The following is a 24,489-nucleotide window of genomic DNA, read 5'->3' as shown; positions in this document are numbered from 1 at the left end:
GTCAGATATCCAAAATACCCAAGAATGGTTCCAGCACACTGTGTTTGCCAACACAGAGATGACCACAGAGCCTCCACAAAGGCTATATAAAATAATTTTTGCATACTAGTGGGTCCAGTACCCCATAAATGTGAAATAAAATGTCAGTTGTCAATGCAGAAGAAATGGAGGGGCCCCAGATGGGCTCTCCAGAAAGTGTCAGGTTTATTTTTTTCAGTTTCTTCATGCTTAGCTGCATAACATCCAAATGCTCAAATGGGTCACAGTGTATTTGTAAGATTCTTCTGTTCTGCTAAAGCCCAAGATATGATATAGCATCTCTATTTCTCATTTCTGTAGGAATTCCCCTTTTACCTATTAAGTAGTCTCTTTTGAAATCCATTGAAGTATTAAAGGCCATAATGATCTACAGCTTACACTGCCTGAGAATCTGACATTGTATAATAGCTGTACCTCTATTAAAATCAATGGTGGCACTAAAGTTGGCATATCTATGCCAATTTACCCAAGATAACCCATATATAAATATATCAGCTAACTGAAAAATGAATGACTGATTCAGTTATGTCTATAAGACAGTCAGTATTTAACTTTCTTCTGCAGCCAAGATAACACTTTTAGTCAGAAATAACTTTCCTCTGGGGAAAAAAAAGAAGTTTTTCATTGTAAAGCACATATTCAAAAAATGCACAGCAATATATGACACATTGATAACAAGATGCAACAGCACATTTTAACTGGCAGTAATTTAGAAGCCTCATCATCCAATAAGCAATTCACAGGCATTCAAAGCAATCACCCACATAATGCAATAGGATTCAGTGAGCAATGGCTGCAACCAAAGGCCCCATGAAAGTAAAGAAAGTCATCTCTTGCTCACTACCAATACAAGGTGGCTCATGCAATCTTTTTGTAGAACTCCCCTATTCCTTTCACCAGGCCTGCCCTACCGCATTTTCATGTTCGCCTCCAAGGGCCAGCAGCTTCGTCACAGGGCTTTCTGGTGTGCCAATATCACTGACGGGAGGCATGTGTCCGTTCCTTAAAATGGAGGTCACTCCCACAGGCTGGATTGTGTGAGAGTGAGACAGGGAGAGCGTCTGGCTGGACAGCTTGGTGTCAAGGGTCAGGTACTGCTTCACCTGGTGCCTCTGGCTTTGTTGTATGTGGTATCTAGACTGATTTTCCAAGTGTGTTTGTACCTGAAAAGGAATGGAAATAACGTTTTAAGTTACTGCTACCAGTATTTGCCCAGATGTTCACCTAAAAACTTCAAAATATTCAGTTTTAATAATACATAGATAGAATTATCATTAACCTTAAATCTAATTATTATTTTCTTTAGTTTTGCACCCCTACACATTTCCTATATGTGCACTGTTGTCCCCTAACACAGCTGAATCAACCCAAATAATTATGAAAGAAAAATAAAATTAGAAGAGACAAACATGATCCTCAGAAAATACAGAATTATGCTACTTGTTTCTCTTCTCATTTAAGAGTGATCTCTTTTGAAATCACCAATCATTACAACCTAATCTACAAGCATATATGTACTCCAATATGAATACCACAGTATGTTCTCTTTTTTACTTGAAAGAGTAAATAAATGTATAAAGAAAAACATAATCAAATCCACTTCAATTATTATCAACAGCACCAGACATTCACTCATACCTAAATACACATATAGGCTCACCTTGCAATAAGTAGAGTCAGTTAAATGAAGCATTGCTGTACTTTTGAAAAAAAAAAATATGAAAACAAACAAACAAAACAAATAAAGACAAACCAACCAAATAAACAACAAAACCCCCAAACAACAAAACAAAACCCAAGCTATAGTCCTGGATAACTGTTCACTCCTCTCAAACGGCACAGTCTTCTTGAGGAGAGATCACTTTTTGAGTTGGTAGGACTTTATAAACTCAGTGGTCATGCCAAAAGGACTAATTGGGTAAGACTTTGGGCCATCCTTTGATTACAGAGATTGACAGTTGCTACTTCAAACAGCTCTCATTTCAGATCAATGTCACATTCCTGCAATTTAACTACCAGAGGACAAATGCGTACACAAACCTTACTGTCATTTCAGCCCTGTGGCTTTCTCCCCTTCCTATGGCATGACTGGTCACAAATTTCTTGTAATAAATTTTTATCAAGTGGCCTCTGTGTAAACATGATTAATCATCTGTTAAATAATAGCAAGGCTTGCTTTGCAGTCCTTTTTTCTCCAAAGGGGAAAAAAAAAATCAGTCATTTAAACAAACTTCTTTTTAATTCCCTTAACTTACATAAGCAGAGATAAATAGCCCATAAAAGGAGTTTGCATTTAAATTAACTGTGGTTTTGTACAATATTGCAGTGCCTACTTTATTTTTAATCGTGTTATGGTGGCATGTCTAGAATTATTTTAATTATGTTTCTTTAATCTAATTTTCTAGGCATATAAAAAGAGATTAAGCCATGCAGTAATGAATATAATATTAATTATCTTGATATAAGCCTTAAAGTTATTAAATAATATTCCATTAAAATATTATTTGATTAAAATCTTGAATAAACTGTTTACACTTTGCGCTGTTTTATGTTAGGAAGATATGCATCCCATGCAAGGTTTTAAAAGCTACATATGTATTTGGGATTTACTTAAATCATAATATTACTTCTCTTAACTGAGGTCTTTGTTTTACAAAGTGTGTAATGTACTATTCCTTTAAGCTCTGATTTATCTCATCTAAGGGTACATGTAAAACTATCCCAAATCATTCAGACAGTTTTACATCTAATTTACTCCTTCAGTTTCAACATGTATTGAAAGTTGGACACTGGAGCAACTTCTTCAATTAGAGTGCAAACATGAAATCTACTTCATGCCAGTTTAACCACAGTATTGATCTTAAGTGAAATGCAGTGTGGTGACAGAAAGAAAATATATCCTGGCTGAAGCAGATGTTTCCTGGGCACCCTTGTTTCCTGCCGCTGTTTCAGATGCACTTCGTGTTTATGCTGGACGCCAGGGTCCCTGAATGAATCCAAACAAAGTGGTCGCTACCCAGACCCATGAGCTGCCTACAATGATGAATGTCTCTTTCCATCAGTGCAGAGAGCTGCAATCAACAGCTTTGAAAGCACAACTTCTTCATATGGCATAAATGGGAGTGGAATTAGCATCCAGGCTACAAACTCATTCTACTGTATTTCATTCCAACTACTTTTTTCTCTCAAATGAAGCTGATGATCACTCCATAGTGAGCAACGAATTGTCACCTTAGAAATTCTGCAGTCTACCCGAAGCATGAAATCCAGAATATCACACATCTTCAAATTAAATAGGAAACAGAAGAAATTTGCAGTGCCTGAAGTTTATGCTACCTCATTTTAAAAGAAATTTTAATAAGGAAGTGGTTTCTGCCACAAGGAGATAGCTGAAGAGTCAATGGCCTTTTTTTTTTTTCTCTTTCTCTCTGGACTTCAGATTGCTATTTGCAAACCAAAACCTCCATGCAGCCCAGTTTCCTTGTGAAACAACCACAGATCAACCCCACCAGGCAAGGGGAAGATCTGTGAAAGACAATCAGCTAACTGCTGACTAAGTAAAAAATCAAGTTTATCAGAAGCACTTATTTTTCATGATATTCTTTCAGTGCTCATATCCTGTCAAGACTATTCTGAGCAAACAGGAAACCTTTACTGATGGGATCTGTTGCTATGGTTTTGCAAACCTCCCCATCCGCTTTACTGTGGATTGCAGTCATTACACAAGACAGCCACTGAGGTTAAAAACAGATTTATACCCTGCTTTTCAAAAAGTATCTAAATTTGCAATCCCTGATCATCTCTATATATCTTAATAAGTCCTAGTAGTCAATGTTAATAATAAGAAGTAAAGCACTTTTGAGAGTCAAACCACTATATAAAGACAAAGCAGACTTGGAATGCTATTTTTATAATCACACTGCTAGTGTATAATAAATGGGGAAAACAGCCATGCTATGTTAAAAGAATGCTAAAATTCTTTTAGAGTCAAGCTCTCAAAAAGTAGAAATGGCTGTTAAAACTGCCCATTCAACATATGTGCAATAGGAGCAGAAACTCAAAACTGAGTAATTTTATAAAACCAGACAGTTCAGTGTCATGAGCATGACTGCTTTATTCTTCACTGGGATTCTGGATCACTTCTATGACATCAGTGTCATTAACCTCAGTTTCAGTTTAGGTTCTGGTACACACACAGACACAGACACACACACACAAAAATCAGATTAGAACCATTCTCATTTTGCTATATTATCCAAGAATAGCATTCTCCAACAGCACTGGGAGACTAATTTTCTGATTTCTCATCTTCTGAGGAGTTCCTATAACCTGTCATAAACTTTTGTGAGAATCTATATGAAATTTAAAGGTAAGGGTCTCTCAATCTCACCAGTCTGGGAATCCTTCTATATATAAAATTATTAAAGCTTCTTTGGAGCAGGGACCCTACAATGCTAATGCTGACACATCCTTTACTCCCACAACAGTCTGAATAGAAGGTTACCTTCTTCTGGGGTCAAAGAATATTTAATCATTTGTTTAAAACAGAACAGCGTTAAAAGAAAACCCTGAAATGGTTTTCAGAGTAGAACACCCAAGAAGCTTGTGGCTCTGTGGAACCTAGATTCTTGTCTCTGACAAATTAAGCGGTGGTGATTTGATAAAGCTTCTAGCACTCACCAGACTGAATTCTATTAAATGTCTCTCTGTCTTCCTTTTAATTTTTGTGAAATGGATGACCTTGTTTGTTGACATGCCTGATTTCTGGGAATCTCCAGAAGAAACAGGGACCCAAAGACGACCTCACAACCAAGATCCTGACTCAGAGAAGCATTGACATCTTAATGTTGTGACACATTTGCTCTAGCTCTTGGTATAGTTAGTAACCTGACCCTTTCTGCAAAGTGCTGTTGAAGTTATATAGGCTTTTGAATGTTGTATGTGCAGGGTGTAACAAGGTGACAGATTTGTCAGATCAAGTGCTGGCCCTCTTCCCAGGCACTCTCTGCAGTGGCTGTGGACATGTACTTTAAGTACTAAATATTTCAGGTAATTTGAGGAGTGAAGCACAGTATCAAGTTCAACAGTAAATAGATTATCTACTTCCACCTACCCACTGCTTTTGTCTATTATCTGACTTTTGTAATCATGATGAAATTAAAGCCCGTTCAGAACCAGAAACATCAAGCATGCAGGAAGTCAAAAGTATTTAGCCCAAACTCAAAAATTTATTCTACCAGGAACAAAGAAAGTTTTAATAGCAATGAACACTTTGAGAAGGATGTTTTAACCCAGAAAATATTTCAATGCACGTGTAACTGACTATTTCTTTTTTATACCTCACAATCCAGTTCTGCAAAGAGCACAACAGCCTTTCAGTATTACAGATGCATATTCAAACTTCTTCAGTTGCTTTTTCTAATTTGAGCACACATTATCATGTTGTAAAACTGTGGTGGAGTTATGTAACTCTTTTTCCCACATTCACACTAATTTTACTTTCATTTCTAGTATATTGCACAATGGTATAACTGGAGCTTCAGTACTTTATTTGCATAAACTGTTTTACTTCCACATTTGCTGATGAGATTTTTTTTTTCCCATTGGTAAAAAAAAATACCTAGCAAGTCAAAAGTAAGAAAAAGGGTATATTTAGGGTACCTAAAGGAGGCATGAGCAATCTTGAGGAGAAAAAAACTTGCGGGTGGCAGTTGATGAAAAACTCAGCATGAGCCTGCACTATGCTTTTGCAGCCCAGAAAGCCAACCATATCCTGGGCTGCATCAAAACCAGTGAGGCCAGCAGGATGAGTGAAGTCATTCTGCCACTCTACTCTGCTTTCATAAGACCTCAACTGGAGTACTCCATCCAGTTTTGGTGCTCCCATCACAACAGGGACATTGAACTGCTGGAGCAGGTCCAGAGGAGGGCCAGGAACATGATCAGAGGGCTGGACTGTCTCCCCTGTGGGGACAGGCTGAGAGAGTTGGGGCTGTTCAACCTAGAGAAAAGAAGGCTCTATGGAGACCTTCTAGTGGCCTTCCAGTACCTGAAGGGGACCTACGAGAAAGCCAAGAAGGGATTTTTTACAAGGACTTGTGTGAGAATAGAATAGAATAGAATAGAATAGAATAGAATAGAATAGAATAGAATAGAATAGAATAGAATAGAATAGAATAGAATTAACCAGTTTGGAAGATTCCTTTGAGATCATTGAGTCCCACCTATCATCCAGTACTATCTAATCAACTAAACCATGGCACCAAGTGCCTCATCCAGTCTCTTCCTAAACACCTCCAATGATGGTGACTCCAACACCTCCCCGGGCAGCACATTCCAATGGCAAATCACTCTTTCTGTGAAGAATTTCCTCCTAACATCCAGCCTAAAGCTCCCCTGGCACGGCTTAAGACTGTCCTCTTGTTCTGCTGCTGCTTGCCTGGGAGAAGAGACCAGCCCCCACCTGGCTACAACCTTCCTTCAAGTAGTTGTGGACAGCAATATGGTCTCCTCTGATCTTCTTCTTCTCCAGGCTGAGCAACCCCAGCTCCCTCAGCCTCTCCTCAGAGGGCTTGTGCTCCAAACCCCTCCCCAGCTTTATTGCCCTTCTCTGGACACCTTCCAACAACTCAACATCTTTCCTCAACTGAGGGGCCCAGAACTGGACACAGCACTCAAGGTGTGGCCTAGCCAGTGCTGAGTACAGGGGCAGAATCATAGGGCAAAAGGGAATGGATTAAAGCTTGAGGAAGGCAATTTTAGAGTAGATATAGGAAGAAATTCTTTCTAGTGAGGGTGGTGAGACATGGAAACAGGTTGCCCAGGGAGGTCATGTATGTTCTGTCCCTGGAGGTACCACAGTATCACAGTACATTAGAGTTTGGAAGGGACCTCAAGAGATCATTGCGTCCAACCCCCCTGCCAAAGCAGGATCACTTAGGGTAGTCCACACAGGGATGCATCCAGGTGAGTTTCAAAAGTCTCCAGAGAAGGAGACTCCACAACCTCTCTGGGCAGCCTGTTCCAGTGCTCCATCACCCTCATCGTAAAGAAGTTTCTCCTCTTGTTGAAATGAAATCTTCTATGTTCAAGCTTGAACCGATTGTTTCTTGTCCTATTACTGTGCACCACTGAAGAGAGCTTGGCCCCCTCCACTTGACACCCACCCCTCAAACATTTATACACATTGATGTGATCCCCACTTAGTCTTCTCAAAACTAAACAGTCCCAAGGATCTCAGTCTCTCTTCCTAGGGGAGATGCTCAAGTCCCCTAATCATCCTTGTGGCTCTCTGTTGGATTCTCTTTAGTAGTTCCCTGTCTTTGCTGAATTGGGGAGCACAAAACTGGACACAGTAGTCCAGGTGTGGTCTCACCAGGGCAGAGTAGAAAGGCAGAAGAACTTCCCTAGACCTGCTGGACACACTTTTCTTGCTGCACCCCAGGACACCATTGGCTCTCATTGGCTGGATGAAGCCTTGAGCAACCTGGTCTAGTTGAGGGTGTCCCTGACCATGGTGGAGGAGTTGGAACTAGATGGTCTTTCAAGTCCCTTCCAGCCCAAACTATTCTATGAATCTATGAACACTATCAATGACATCCAGTTAATAGCAGGCCTGCAGCTTATATTGGTATTCCAGTATGGGCAAGTGGGTGATACATATACTCCCAGGCTGCTTAGTTCAACACCAGTCCTGGGTGAAATAATTGGAAAATTGAAAAGAGATTCAATTAATAAATTATTAAAAGGTAGGAATATAATTAATGCTAGTCAACATAGTTCTATGCAAAATAAGCCTTGTCAAACAAATCTACTTCTGCTCTTTGATGAGATTTCAAGTTAGATTGTCAAAGGTAGCGATGTAGGTATAATATACTTCAACTTTTGTGTGCCTTTTGACTTAGTATCATTCAATATTCTAATTAAAAATATAGCACTACACAATATCAATAGAGCATGTTTTAACTGGATTAAGAATTTGCTAACGAATATGCATAAGAAAGTAATCAGCAAAGGCTGAGCACCAGAAAGAGGTGCTCTTCAGTCTTGTATTACTCAGTAATTCCATCAGTGATTTGGGACTAATAAAAACCAAAACTAACTAAAAAGATGAAGTATTTTTAGAGTAGACATCCTACTAAAATAAAATGTTCCCTGCCAGGCAAGCGCATATCTACATATGCTTGAGGAAGGAATACAGGATGCAGCAACAGAGAAAACTAAATGGAGAAAACCCTGAAAGCAACAAGTCTGTAAAGCATTTGGGGTCATAATAAATCAGCAGCTCAGCAGGAATGTTCAGGTGATGCTATTGCAATAAGGCAAAATGGCATAAAGGAAGTACTAAACAGGAGCCTGGCTTTACTCTGCTTTTATTTATGGCTTACGAGAATCCTAAAATATTTCTCCCTAAAACCTTTTAAAGCATTGTTGAAAAGTTTGAAAGGATGTAGAAAACAACTATGGAAGTAATTGAAGACCAAGAAAAGGGTGTTTCAAAAAAAGCTTAAAGAAATTCAGTTACATTCTTGTTATCAAATTGAAATCTGTGAAATTTGTGGGAGATGCTGAATGTGAGAGTCTTTCAGCTATCACAGAGTATGGCAAGAACCTCTAACCACAAGCTGGTGTTAGGCAAGTTCATACTGGAAGTTATGTGAATAAACAGTGAAATACTCAAAAGGAAAAGCTCTGACTGATGTTTTCTCTAAACTAAGGGTGGCTTTCAGGAAGAGATGCATTAGTCAAATCCAAGATACACCTTTATCAAACATCCCTGGACTCAAAGCTGAGAACTAAGAGAATGTAACACAAAAGGCCTGTGAGTTTAGAGGAGTTAGATTAAGTGGTCTAATAACTCTTTATGTGTTAAAACTTTATGGATTTTTGCAACTGAAAACTGGCTATTATAATAGAAACTTTGATGAAAATTCACTCTGAAATTAATAAATGTTTAAAACTTTGCTACTAAATAATGTTTGAATATGGTCATAGTATACTGGACAGAACCTGGTAGACCTCATTCGAGTTTGCCATTTATGCTGGATGATAATTTGTTACAGTGTTTTTAATAGCTTTTGAGGTAAAATTCCTCACCCTGATGGGATCACATAATTTATCATTAGTCCTGAACAAAACACCTCTCAGAAAGTGAGTTATGGACTTCATGTTCTTTTCAGCCACTGTACCAGAAAATAAGCATCTAATTATGAACTTGTAAATTATTAAAATGTTCTGTAAGTACCCAAAAAGTCTAATTCCATTTTAAGATAAGAAACACAGTCACAACGCAGACAAATTTAGCTCACTTTGTGAGGACTTTCAGATGGATTTTAAGGGTAAGGGGGGAAAGTATGTTTAGTGATGAAATAATATTTTTTAACTTCTACTACAAATGTAGATCAGCTGTTTGCTTGTCCTGCTTTTTCTATTAAACTTTTGAAGCAAAGCATATTTGTGAAATCCTTTCATAATAATAAGACTCTTCAATTTAACTTAACAATTATGCACTTCAATTTCATCTTAAAAACTTTCACCAAATAATGTAGCTGTTCACTTTAATGTTTAGTTTATAAAAGCATGTGTGATTGTGTCAATTAATTACTTAAGCTAAACACAGTAATTAATTTTAAAATATTAATATTTTTCTTGTTGGAACTTTGATCTGACTAGATGAGACCTTCTCCATTAATATGCATGAAGAAAGAATATAAAGCAAAAGACATCCAGTCTGGCAACTCGCAGCTGTATTTAGCTGATGCCTTACAGTAACTTTCAAGCTAAGAAAAAAATGTCATGTGACTCTAATGCACTGTTTTTCATCTTATTTAACCTTTGGCACCATATTCATCAGGAACTTGTGAATGTTCTTTCAAGGGTGAAGAGACTGAAGAAGAACCATTTTAAAGTTCTTTGACAAAGGCCATGTCTTCAACAATGCTTCTGTATTTTGGTATCTCAGTGTCTAAAAATAGACTGTAATTATAAATGTGGGATAGGATGGGAGCAAGCGGAAATTTTCCATCATACTGCCAACTATTGTGAAAAGCAAGAGGAATGTGGGAGCAGAAAAACTGCTGAACAAACTTTGCTGGGCAAAGAAACTTTCTCTGCACAGCACAGGCAACAGGACATCGTTTCTCTTGGGGAGAGGAAAGCAGTAGAGCTCTCAGGCTTGTGGCAATTACAGGACGTATCTTACAGCTAATCATTTTCTGTCAAATCCCCACGCAGACACAGGGATTCTGATAGCATATCTGCAGTATTCTCTAGCACTCACTGAGCATTGATGGAACTCAGTCCTCTCAGGTATTCCTCCGTGCTAACCTTATGCAATCAGAAATGAGTTGGGGAAGCCAACTACCTGCACTGAGCAGCTACAGAGACATTACTATCAAAGTAAGCACTTCCATTTGCACCGGTATACCAGAGACACTCTTGGCTTCTTAATTGAACTCCTGCAGTTAAGATACACACAGCTCTGATGGCTCCTTATCCATCATCACCTTGATTTCTGAAGGAAGGATCCATAAGGTCTTAAGGCCAACTTCTCATGTTTTAAAATAACAATGAGACTCAGTGACTTTGTGGTCTTCACTGGCAGAAAAGTCTCAAGTTTTTAACATTGCATTATAAAAAACAGCTTATAAAGTTAAGCAAAGCAAACTACAGGAAGTATTTTTACAAAACTATCCCTTTGATTCAGGGTAGAATTTAAACTGAAAATCTAAACTGTGAATAAATCCCACCACTACACTTAATAGGCCACACAACCATAACAATGGACTACAATCAAACTATGAAACCCCAGCAAATATCTTTACTTTGACTCTGCCAAGTGACCCTGTTCATGCTCTCATTGATTCATGAGATCTGTGAATATAATAAATCTTTACTGTTCCAGTTGCTCTTTATTGTTGGTGTTATTATAGGACAGTAAATGCAACTCCCGCATTTGAAGAATGGAAAGAAACTTCCTGTGTGGCTAGCTATGTTTAAAGAACTAGGTCCTGATACCTTTACTCAACTACCTCTCTGTCTCCAGAAGTTGTTCAAATTAGGTCAGCTAATAGGATGCTACTAAACTGAGAAGAGATCATCACCAACATTTTCAAGGAACACCATTTTTGAGTGTGGAAACTACAATCATCTAGGTTTTAGTTAAAAGTCATCTGCTAATGAACTTCCACTGGTGCAATGTGTTTAGTCCTTGTAGAAAAGAAATGATATCTAAAGTTCTTCTGTATTTGTCAGCTGCAAGGACTAGCGCAGATCCCTAAAAATTACAGTTATAGCAGTATAGGAATGTAGTAACTAGAATGATGTGTTTTATTCAGACCTGCAAGGTTTTCTTAACAGGCTGAAGTATCACAGTATCACAGTATCGCCAAGGTTGAAAGAGACCTCGAGGATCATCGAGTCCAACCTGTCACCACAGACCCATGACTAGACCATGGCACCAAGTGCCACGTCCAATCTCCTCTTGAACACCTCCAGGGATGGTGACTCCACCACCTCCCTGGGCAGCCCATTCCAATGACTAATGACTCTCTCGGTGAAGAACTTTCTCCTCACCTCGAGCCTAAAATTCCCCTGGTGCAGCTTGAGACTGTGTCCCCTTGTTCTGGTGCTGGTTGCCTGGGAGAAGAGAGCAACCTCTTCCTGGCTACAACCACCCGTCAGGTAGTTGTAGAGGGCAATGAGGTCACCCCTGAGCCTCCTCTTCTCCAGGCTAAACAATCCCAGCTCCCTTAGCCTCTCCTTATAGGGCTTGTGCTCAAGGCCTTTCACCAGCCTTGCTGCCCTTCTCTGGACACATTCAAGTGTTTCAATGTCCTTCTTAAACTGAGGGGCCCAGAACTGGACACAGTACTCAAGGTGCGGCCTAACCAATGCAGAGTACAGGGGCACAATGACCTCCCTGCTCCTGCTGGCCACACCATTCCTAATACAGTCCAGGATGCCATTAGCCTTCTTGGCCACCTGGGCACACTGCTGGCTCATGTTTAGGTGTCTGTCGATCAGCACCCCCAGGTCCCTCTCCATTTGGCAGACAAATTGTGTACATCAAAAATATACAGTTCATGCAACATAGGTTGGTACGAGGATCAGGGATAATGAAAAAGCTCACAGACATTGAAGTTTGCATTTGAATGTAAATAGTATTTGCTATTTGTCTTCAGATGAATGCACTCAGAAAAGACAAAAAGATGACTGTATTGTGAAGATCCATACCATCTATTTTGTTATCTATGTGTAAGGTTTGGAATACAGGACTAACATGAGAGAAAGCCACAAGGCATGTGTACTACCTAGGTGCCTTTGAGACAGTCGGGTGTCTGAATTTCAAAATTAATAAATTAATGGATCAAAAGAGGAAAAATTGCTGCTGTGATGGCTAGTTCAGCAAATTCCTGAGTAGTTTCAAAATAACCCAATTTGTAATGTCCCACATATTCAACTACATACAGCAAGGAAATCCCAGAAGTTAGTGTATTTTCTTGGCATGGAAGGATATGGATATGAAGTGTAATGTGGGGGAAAAAATAAGTGGAGAAAATAGTATTTTGGCATTTTGATATATAATTTTATATATGTTGGTATTTCTGAGGGAGGGGTATGTCTTTTGTCCTTGCTTCTTAATTCCATTGGACAAGTAGTTTGCAGATAAATTAAAACATGTAGAATGCACTTTCCAATAACTGTTACGTTAAGAAGAAAACAATAAAAACTGAGCATAGTAACTCTACCTCCGATGTGCTCTTCTTCAAAAATAGTAAAGCTTAAAGGGTTTAGTGATTTTTTGATAAAACCACTGTTTTGGGGGTTTGGGTTTTTTTTTCTGTTTCAAATCTGAAAGATTCATGACTGTATGCCAAGGACTTCCTCAAAAAAAAAGTGAAAAGCATGATCAGTTTATTAAAGGTGGTAACAATTTCACCACCAGATGACAGCACTGCTTATTACTAACCCCTTTTTGTGTGTTTCAATCCTCTCTCGTTTTGATAATGAATTGTACCAAGGTATGGCCCACCACCCCAGGCACTGCAAGAATGGAGGAAACAAAGCTGGTGGCATAAGGTGGTTTGGTGAGTTAGTCACATCAGGGAAGATGATCTGTTGGATGAGTCATTTCGAGTCTGTGAAGTTATAGCTTCTGCAAACACACAGACAAAACTAGCTTCAACCTAAGAAATGTGTTCTCTATTGCTCTGCTCAGCCTTAGGATGATGATGAGGGCAAGGGGGGAGGCTATCAAAGTAAGTACCTTAGGTTCAGCTTCACAAAACAATTTTTGTGAAAAACAGCAATATTATTTTGAGCCAGCTTAGGAACTGGCCACAAAGTGGTTTTTCATAAAAGCGGAGCAGGCTTAGCTGACAGCAGTAAGTGACATTTCCATCAAACCAGGATAGTACAGGATAGCTATATGATTGAAGAAAAAAATAGTAACAAAAAATGTTTCATATCAGTTGTTCAGAAGATTATTTTTTTTAAAAAACTACCTGGTCCATTTTGTGTTCAAATATGTTTTGTGGCTGTAAGTGGGAGTAAGTCTGATCCTATTCAGGATGCTCTTGGCAAGTCGTTCATGGCATTAGTAAATATTAGTATTTGAACACCATCTAAAATCAGTACATTCTTTCAGCAATACACTTCCACTGATGCTATGAGTAGTATGCTGTGAGTGGTCCTTGACTCTTAATAATTCCATAGGACTTATGCTTGCAACTATTCCTAACAAATATTAGTGAAAACAACCCACATTATGAATTATGAATTAATATTCATACAACCCCATGCAGTGCTGCAGGCTGGGGTCAGAGTGGCTGGAGAGCAGCCAGGCAGAGAGGGACCTGGGGGTACTGGTCGATGGTAGGCTGAACATGAGCCTGCAGTGTGCCCAGGCAGCCAAGAGGGCCAATGGCATCCTGGCCTGCATCAGGAACAGTGTGGCCAGCAGGAGCAGGGAGGTCATTCTGCCCCTGTACACTGCACTGGTTAGGCCACACCTCGAGTCCTGTGTCCAGTTCTGGGCCCCTCAGTTTAGGAAGGAGGTTGACTTGCTGGAACGAGTCCAGAGAAGAGCAACAAAGTTGGTTAGGGGTTTGGAACACAAGCCCTATGAGGAAAGACTGAGGGAGCTGGGGTTGCTCAGCCTGGAGAAGAGGAGACTCAGGGGTGACCTTATTGCTGTCTACAACTACCTGAAGGGAGGTTGTAGACAGGCGGATGATGGTCTCTTCTCCCAGGCAGCCAGTACCAGAACAAGAGGCCACAGTCTCAGGCTGCGCCAGGGGAGGTTCAGGTTGGATGTTAGGAAGAAGTTCTATACAGAAAGAGTGATTGCGCTATGGAATGGGCTGCCCGGGGAGGTGGTGGAGTCGCCGTCATTGAAGGTGTTCAGGAGGAGACTTGATGGGGTGCTTGGTGCCATGGGTTAGCTGTTTGGGTGGGTTGGATTGGTTGATGGGTTGGACACGATGATCTTGAAGGTCTCTTCCAACCTGGTTTGGTTTATTCTAATAATAAAGTTTATTCTAATATAATAATATTCATTATTAATTAATATAAATTAAAATTAATATACCTTTTTACTTTAAATTGTGTAATTTATTTTGAGGGGCCTTTTTCTGGGTAATAGCATTGTATGTTTGAGTCTGAAAAGATACTTTTCAGCCTGACAGTGAGGGATATCTGCTAAAGAGGAGAAGAGAAGCCAAGAATTCATTCAGAGAACACTTACAGAGTGCAAGGCTTCAAACATTCATCTTTTGATGTACTCTACTGTTGACTAGAAAGCTCATAAAAGTATCATAATTCGTATTTTCAGTACTGAATGGATCAAGCAGTCTTGCTTTTTGATATGTATTTAAAATAATGTTAGTTCTCAACATATTCCATTCAGTAGTCACTCAGTGGGGGAGGAGAAAAAAAAAAAAAGGCACAATTGATAATTTGCAACAGATCAAAATTTAATTCCTTTTATAATGACTTTAATTCTAAAATCCAACTTTAAAAACCTTTAGAATCAGAACTGCTATAAAATCACTATAATTAGTACCAAAAGGGAAACTGGCAGAAACAAGTACATGTCCTTCACTGATGGAGTTGCACTTTGCAGCATTTCTATTTCAGTTCAGGTACAACAAACATTTGTGCACTTAGTAGGCACAAATAGAATAGGAGCTGGAGGAGCGATATTAGAGTAAGCTCAAACTACTCAACAGTTTTCAGCCAATATCCACTAAATAAAAACATGTTAATTAACAAAAGATGATTGATTTTACTGGGATTAATCAAGAGAAACTCCCACTTAGTTTAAATGAGACTTCTGTGTGAATATGGAATTAAAGATTACTACTGCTAAGTCATTATTAAGAGCATTAATTATAAGCTGTATTGTACAGAACAAGTCTTTCAAATGCAGAGGTCCTAATGTGGAAAGGAATGTGCACGTTAAAAATAAGTCAAATTAGAATTGCCTAGAAAAATACATGTCACAGCTATGTATTTTTGTAAAATCTGTCCACAAAAATATCTTTTTTAGTTTAAAGTAAGAGTAATTAATAATGATAACAGTATTTTAAAGAGAATTCTCTGTGTTGCCACAGAACTTTCCACAGGATAACATGTCACAGTGTTTGTACTGCAACAAGAAGGTGTGCCATGAATGTTAACACTAAGATTTAGCAAGTGTGTTTCTGAGTATTAACAAATTTATTTAATTATCAACCGAGTTAATTAGCATTTAGCAGCATAATTAGTAGGCCAGGTTATTGAAAGTAGGCAAATGGTAGTCTCTTTGGTCCGCCTCCTTTGACCACACCTGCATGACTGCACAGCTCACTCCAAATAGTCAGAATGGTTTCTATAATGCACAAGGGTATCCTTCCCTAAAGATTACAAAATCTTACAACATAAGTGCAGAATATGCTTCTGTCTCTTCCCACTGCTGGATTTCCAGCAGAAGGATTTAGCTCAACACATTAATCCATGAGTCTTCAACTCAGTTAAATTTAACCTACATTTTCAGCTCCTAAACCAAGATTTTCAAGTTGACTACTAAAGTTTCATTTTCACTTCCAAGGATACACTTTACATTGTTATAGCTTGCCTCTTTTTGAAAGCATTTACAGTACAGTTGAGTTGAAATTCACATTTGACAAGGTAAGTGAAAAGGTCCTTTCCAATGATATCATCAACCCCGTTTTCCCCTGCACAAAGGTCTCTATAAACCTTGAATGAGAAACTAAGCATAACAGTATCAGCAGAGAATATTCAAGTCAGCTGAGATTTGCAGATGGCATTGTCATTATTATTATTCCCTACTGGCTAGAAAGCTTTATGGCAATGCTTGGAGCAAAGGGAAGAGCAGGAAATGCTGACTCAGGATGAATAAGTGAAAAACAAGAACCAGGTTTAATATGATTGTGAAAGAGGATAACACTATGACTAAGAAAAGATAGACCAACTGGCTAGATTAGTCTGACAACGCAAGTAGAAAAATTTAGGGCTTGATAAAGGCTGTCAGAAAATTGAATTATTAAAAGTAATATAACATAACATAACATAACAATAATCCTAGACAGAATACTTAAAAGCATAAACAATGCCCTTCACAGATAAAATAGTAAGAATAAAACTGTGGAAGTGTGATGGTGCCAAATCTAAACCGGGGCCTGTCAAGAAGAAGCACAAAGCAGTGCTTCCATAATGAACATAAAGGATTAGAATTCCCTGTTTCACATGAGAAAATGTCCTGGGTGGTTATGGAGAATAAACACTTGACTTTTAAACAAAACACAGAAATATAACATGATCAACATAAAAACAGGCTTGGATGTAGAAAATCCTGGTTAGCTCACTTTCTGTATTTGCACAGAACAAAGGGTCCTGTTGTTAGACATGCAGCTGAAGAGACCACAGGAGTACACCAGTCTGAAAGCCCTTTGCCAGGGTGGGTTGGAGATCATACGAAAGAGTATCAGCAAAACAAGAAACACTGTTAATCCCAACCAGGCTTTTGATCAGACCTACTTGTTTTGTTGCTAGGGTTTTCTTCAAGTTGGTGAAACATGAACCAAACAGAAAATAGGCTAGCAAATAATTTAAAACTAGCTGCTTCATTAAAGCAAACCATAGTCTGTTCTCCCTCACAGTCAAGATGACAGTACCAGTAGTATAGTTTCACTGTTGAGAAGATGTACATAGAAACTTATTTAAAATAGATTTTACATTAAAGTGTGAAAGGGTACAATGTGCAAAAACTGCCATTGATGGGAGGGAAAAGGTATCTCATGGAAGAGCATGCCAGGGTGACAGCTAATTTTGTTACTGGCCATACTGCAGATAATGAGAAGTGAGGGACATAGGGATTTTTCTGGCTAAGGATTCAGAAAACTCCACAGCAAACATTGCTTCTCCCAGTTCCAGTACACAATCTCAATTTGTACCAGGTGTCCAGTAGTCTGAGAATTTAAACTTCAACAATATGAAGTCTGTCTTTCAAGAGAGATGAACATGGCTATAAGTTTCTTTTATGATTTTGACCTAGCTTTAAAGCCCACCATCCGGGAGGCCTGATACAATGCACTCTGGGATTCCCTTTATGTGATGGATATAGAATAAAGTATTTTCACAGAAACAAGACAAGTTAAAATGAATCATAGTACCAGTGATTGTTGTACAGTAAAACTCTAAGTCCTTTTACAATAGGCTTCAGATCTGGACACAGTCTCTGAAGGAAATGTATGGAGTAAGAAAAAGAGAAAGGCTGATAAGAAGGTGAAAACAGGATTACAGCAAAGAAGTGTCCTTCACAGCAGTAGGAAGGACGAGACTACATATAAACCTTAATACATACATATATATCATTCACACTCTGAATAATGGCATAAATGCCAGATTCTGTTTTACAACTGTACAGTAATATCAACCAGTTTTAAAATCCAGTATATAGAGTATTGCAGATTGTGAAAATAAAAGGGACTTTCAAGATTGTGACCTTCTCTACTAGTGAGCAATGAAAGTTGGAGGCCATGTCTCCATCCTTCCAAGTCCAAACTCAACAGCTTTAACAATACAGGGAAGACAAAAGGTGCACACAAAAGCAGTAGTTGAGCTGAGACTGAATGGAGAAATAAATGCGTTTTCTGTATCTCTAGAACTTTTTGTGGTTGCAGTTTTTTACTCCAAAATCAAATAGTTTGCATTTATCCAATTTACTTCCACTTCCCAGATTTCCTATTAGCTAGTTAGAAGATTACTTTGTCTCTACTGACTTCCATCTCATTGGGGTTGGGCTAGGGGAGTGAGAGTGAAGGAATTGTCTGGGTTTGTTTAATCACTAGTTATTGCTACAAGTATGTCTTTATCCTTGCTAATCCCTTTCTAGGCCCCAACCTTGCAACTACCTACATTATTCCCATTTTATCCTATCAAGGGCTTTCACTGATTTCAGGGGAATATTCACATGGACAATTGTTTGTAGGACTGGAGCTTTAAGCAGTAATTGCAGGATATCCTTCAAACTCTTAACTGTACCTTCTAGTCGTGCAACAAAGTAGTATTTTATGCCTATATAAAATTGATCATAAAAAACTTTTAAAAGAATTTTCAATTTTCATTTTATAGCTATAAGGTATTACAAGATCTCACCTGCTCTTCAAAACATTAATAACTTTAGCCAAATGAAATGTATGTCTTGGGAGAGGCAGGATGACAAACTGGCATGCCTTGGCTTAAGGTAACATTCTTTAATCACCAGACCAAGTTGTGGCTCCGCTACACTGGGCTCTTCCTGAATGCAGCAAAACAATCATGCCATTCATAGGAAAATCACTCTTTCCACAGCACTTGCCAGTAATTTAAATTGCAGTGGATTTGCTCTCAAGAGCCCTGTGTAGTTAGTCCCTACCCTTGCTATGTGGTCCTTATGTAGTCTTGAGCAAAACAGTTCATCTATTTTCCTTGATAAATATAAATAATAACATTTTTCACTATTATAACATTCTTTTAATTGCAAAAAATCTTTAGGGCAAGGATTATTTCAGACTCCTTGGGACCAGGGCACCTTCTCTTCACTGGGACCTTTAGTTGAAACATCTCTACTTCTCCTACTGCTGGTACTACTACTAGCCCCTTACTAATCCCCAATGAAAACCAGAGTAATCAATTTTTGTTTTCAAAGATAAGAGATGTGGCTTTGAAGTTAAATATAAAAATTTGGTCTTTTATTTTGCATGACAACTGATTAATCCATGTTTGCAGACTGATAGTTTATGGACAAGCACAGACATGCAAGTATTTTCCTAACAGTCTAAGATTTATTCTCCCAGATTTCCTATTACAGCCTATTAAATAAATTGTTGCATCACAAGAAAATTCACTGCAGCCTAACGTGCTTTTTTATTTTTTTAACCAGCTAAGTATGTTTGCTTTAATATGTTTGCAATATAAACACCCATGTGGGTTAATTTTTAATCTATAAGGGCTTCACAAGAGTAGATAGAGCTCTGGATGTGCTTTCTCATTTTGTCTTTTTATTGATAGAACGTGATGCTTCTATTCTTAACCAGAAACGTCTTGCCTGCTCATGTTAATGCAAAACAGATTTTTTGGAAGAGAAGAAAAAAAAGAAGTACTGTAACATCAGAAAGAAACATCAAAGGACTAGTGGCAACATCTTAGGGCTTTTATCAAAGTAGTGAGGGAATGCATTAAAGCAACAATATATGTAGCTTACAAATGATAGGGCTATGAAATTCAACAGTGTGCCTGATGAACATAGAGTACACATTCTACATGCATTCTTTGTTTTAAAAGGAAGACTGGAACAGTGGTTTTGCTTTCAAAACCACGTGAGAATCATAAATTTTAAAAGTGTACACTTGGGTCTTTAGCTTCTGTCAATCAGTACAGCTGCAGTGAAGTCCAAGTCATCCAAGCCCTCTTACACCTGATGGAAAATTCTATTTTTACATTTTTTAAAGCCAGTGTCTTCAATGCATACACATGAAAATATATTGAACTTTCTATTTCTCTCCAGTTTTACACAGTACTGAGATCTGTCCTAATGAATGCGTGTAGATAGTTCTAGTAGCTCAGAACAAGTCTGCTGTGAAATGGTGGAGTGTGCCTACAAAATATCTTTCTGTCAATCCTTTCTCCAAAAGTATTTCAGAAATGTCTAAGTTGGCCTCAGTTGCCAGGAAAATGTAGTTCATTGTTTACTGCTTAGCCCTAAAACTTGCATTTAAAAATATCTGTTTATACAATTAAGAGAGCCACCATTATGCAAAAAAACTCCAGAATTGACTGTGTTATACACAGACTCACCTTGAACTCAATCACTATGTGGGACACAGCTGCCTATTCTGTTTAAATTTATGTTCTTTTCAGCCTGCCATGCAAAAATAATACAGATTATGAATCTAGCCCAGAAAGATGCATGGTCCTCTCACAATCCCTGCAGTAGTAGAGTTTCAGCTAATCCCAGATTCAGACATTGCAGCTTGTGGTCACAGTAAGTACACTGGCTGCTCTTAATATTTCACTGCTGCTCACTGCCATTAATATGTAAGAAGTCTGCATATGTTGGAAGATAATAACCATTCACCAGTTTTACAGCTAAAATAACTGGGAGTTCATATAAGGCTAGTTCAGACAGAGCTGGGATTAACACCTAGTTCTGTTATACATGTGTGTGCATATACATATATTTTTTTAATAGCCTAGTCTCAGTCACGGTGACATACTGCTGTCCCCTGTCAGCAAGACAACACACGAGGAGGTGTGGGAACAATTAATTTCCATAATAAGATATCCAGCTGCTTGGTTCTTGAGAATACATGTACCACTGAACATGAGCCAGCAGTGTGCCCAGGTGGCCAAGAAAGCCAGTGGCATCCTGGACTGCATCAGAAATAGTGTGGCCAGGAGGACCAGGGAAGTCATTCTGCCCCTGTACTCAGCACTGGTTAGGCCACACCTTGAGTACTGTGTCCAGTTCTGGGCCCCTCAATTTAAGGATTTTGAGACACTTGAACACGTCCAGAGAAGGGCAATGAGGCTGGTGAGAGGTCTTGAGCACAAGCTCTGTGAGGAGAGGCTGAGGGAGCTGGGTTTGTTTAGCCATGTGGTGTTAGGTGATAGGTTGGACTTGATGATCTCTCAGGTCTTTTCCAACCTTGCTGATTCTGTGATTCTGTAAAAAAAAGTAGATGTATTTTGGGTCCAGTTCTTGCAAATTATTCCAGCTGGACCATTGTTACAGCAGTTACATTTTTCTGGAACCATTTTACTCTGGTCAAGAAAGGCAAGGAAGATAGAACAAACGGTCAGCATCACTATGCTCCCTCTGCATGTCTGCTTTACCTCCAGGTGATGTGCTATGAGTGTGTTGCTCTGTGTGGAGTGATGTAGGGATGCTAGGCAGCTGCTTTCTATTGATTTGCAGCTCTTACAACATGTTCTGTGGATCTGCAAGCTGTAAGTTCACAAGCAGCTGCTTATCCATGTGGACATGAAAAGCAATGGATTAAAATTAGTGTAGGGACTTGGAAATAATGGAAAGAATCAGAAACCTCAACTGCTGCAGTTTTATTACAAAGCACAGAATCTAGAAAAAAATAATCCAATGATTCTTCTTTACTGTGCTATTTTTATTTACATTTGAATATGTTCACTCTCTTTTTCAGCACAGGATGTGACAAAGTTAGGGGGTTTGTGAGGCTAGTAGTAATGCCTGTATGGCCAGGGAGCAGAAGACTCCCTTGGGGCAGGAGGCTAAAATTCAGAAAGCAGTTATTATTCTTGAAAGCATAACTCTGAAGCTCATGGGAATAGCAGGACATTTGCTTAGGTGCATCAGGTCCCTAGACTGATTAATGCTCACTACAGTGGAGATTTATAGAACTTTCTTTCTAATAGCTCTTCTGTGAGCCCAGTAAAAGATCACTTCCTAAGCATTTTCCTAATTCTTTCATCACAAGCTCTTCACCCTTTTATACTACGAAATGTCAGCAGGCCAAAGCCATCTAGTAATCCTTGTTATTATTTATTTATTGCTTTATAGCAACACAAAGAAATTGTAAAGTACAGACAAGGAATGAAATGGGGCTCCAGCTCCTCATCACTGCTTACATCTACCTCCTGCCATCTTGGCGTCACTACATTGCAGATTGCTCAGGAGGCACAATCAGACAATATTTAGGACCACAGCTTTTTACAGTGTGGTAGGTTTCCTGCTTTTTGAACATGACTCCAAATTTGTAAGCTCCTGAAATGTAACTCTAATTTTGAAATAAACTCTGAAATTCTTGTTTCTGTAATATTGGAAAAAATCCAATATATACAACCTAATTGTGGCCTTCCAGTATCTGAAGGGGGCCTACAGGAAGGCTGGGGAAGGACTTCTCAGGATCTCAGGTAGTGATAGGACTAGGGGGAATGGAATGAAGCTAGAGGTGGGGAGATTCAGGCTAGATGTGAGGAGGAGGTTCTTCACCATGAGAGTGGTGAGACCCTGGAATGGGTTGTCCAGGGAGGTGGTCGAGGCCCCGTCCCTGGAGGTGTTTAAGAGCAGGCTGGATGAGGCTCTGGCCAGCCTGATCTAGTGTGGGGTGTCCCTGCCCATGGCAGGGGGGTTGGAACTAGATGATCCTTGTGGTCCCTTCCAACCCTGAATGAAACTATGAAACTATGAAATTTCTTTGTTAAAACTGAGAAAGCCAAAAGGATGGAGAAATTTGACAAACATCCACTTATGCCTATTGGACACCTTCATCAGGGTCTAACAGATTTATGAAAGAAGCAATAATAAATACATCTCTGAAGTAACAAGAAAGAGAGCAGGAAAAAGAAACTGAAAATACACATTCAGTGCCTAATAATTGCTTTGTGATATGGTCCTCTGCACTTGTGGGAAGTCATGTTTTAGAAACACCCATGCAGATATCCAGCAGAGAGCATGATACTCTTATCCATACATCTACAACAGCTAATAAAATAACGTCAACTTTTAATGAATATTCAGAGTTCTTTTGTTAATAAAAAGGAAGAGATTGCAATAGCCAGCTATTATGTAGGCTGACACCAACTGTTCAAGTTCTCTAACAAAAAAAATATAATTGTCTGTGAATTGTATTGCTCATGAAAGTTAGGCAGATATAGAAGAAGGCAGGCAGACATCACAAACACCTTCATCTCACCTCAGACTCCACCTGGAACACCAGTTTTCCAATTACCAGGCTTAACTCTACAGTATACATAATCTTATGCTGCCTTTACACAAAAGGGCTATGTGGCTATTTCATATATGTATGAGAGCCAAATGACTCAATTGTCTCATAACAATGCATGTGGCAGGGCAGGGCTGATAGTCCCTAATTACTGTCTCAAACAAGGTGTAACATTACCTGGTCTGATTAGACAGGGTGGTGAGTTTAATGGCCTTAATAGGTCTTGAGGAGAGCTGTTGGCCTGGCAGACTATCTTAACAATGAAAAGAGATCATTTTTGTGGTGGTGGGAATTCCCCCTTATTTTAAAACTGCTGCAACAGTGCCACTGAAAGGCCAATGCTATGCCTCTGTGCACACCTCACTCATGCAGGACCACAACTTCTGGGGTATACTTGTTGCATTTACCACAGAAGACCCTGCTGGAATGTACACCTGCCACCAAGAACTTGGACTATTCCTGTGAAACTCCTCGCTGGATCTTTTCTCTTACTTCTCTTATTTCTCAACCCTCTCTGTCTTTCTATTTGTCCTCTCATTTTTCTTCCTATTTTCCCTCTAATTTTTCTTCCTATTTTCCCTCAGCTCCAATCCATTACCAAGAGTTTTTACTGGCTATAATAAACTGTTTGGCATTGGTTCTCTTTTCTTTACTCCAAGGGAATTTTTGAATCCTAGCACATCCTCCTGCTGCTCAGGGTTGGCTCAGTATGACAACATGCAGACCACTTTTCAAAACTGCAGCATGACTGCAGAACTGCATCTTTCAGTGTAGGAATTCTGAAATCAAAACACTCAATAAAATCAAGACCAAAGAAATAATGTTGTCCATTTATGGACCAGTTTGGATCTAAAGTGTAGCTTCTATTTTTCTAGAGAAGGTAGAGCACAGAAGCTGCTGTTCATGAAAAAGTCTGTCTGTGGCCTTGCAAAAGGTAGTTTTGACTTTTACTTGAAGAAATTTTGAATTCAGATACACAAAGCATAACACAATTTATACGTGTTGTCCTGTAAGTATGTCTTCTATCAATATCACAGAACTAATGGTCCAACCATTGTGGAGTGGGAGGAGCTAGCCCTACTAGGAGGAGTCAGTCCATGATCACAACTAAGAAAACTGGAAACCACAGCTTTAAACTTACCTAAATAAACCACATCCAAATACCTGAAGTACACAGAGCCACCAACTCCCCATGCAGTCAAAAGTC

General features: G+C 39.0%; 1 protein-coding gene across 1 annotated transcript in view; it reads right to left on the bottom strand.

Moving 5' to 3' along the window:
* Positions 1 to 24,489, bottom strand: part of TFEC (transcription factor EC) — a 97,281-nt gene that overhangs the window by 33,032 nt on the left and 39,760 nt on the right. The window contains exon 2 of the mRNA XM_068169884.1: positions 951 to 1,202. Coding sequence (XP_068025985.1) covers positions 951 to 1,202 — 252 coding nt within the window. The remainder of the gene's footprint in view (positions 1 to 950; positions 1,203 to 24,489) is intronic.

This window comes from Melanerpes formicivorus, unplaced genomic scaffold (genome assembly GCF_026170545.1).
Source record: "Melanerpes formicivorus ecotype bairdi unplaced genomic scaffold, bMelFor1.0.p_v2 SCAF_3, whole genome shotgun sequence".
Lineage (NCBI taxonomy): Eukaryota > Metazoa > Chordata > Aves > Piciformes > Picidae > Melanerpes > Melanerpes formicivorus.
Note: the sequence above shows the minus strand (reverse complement) of the source record. Positions and strands in the feature narration are given on the sequence as shown.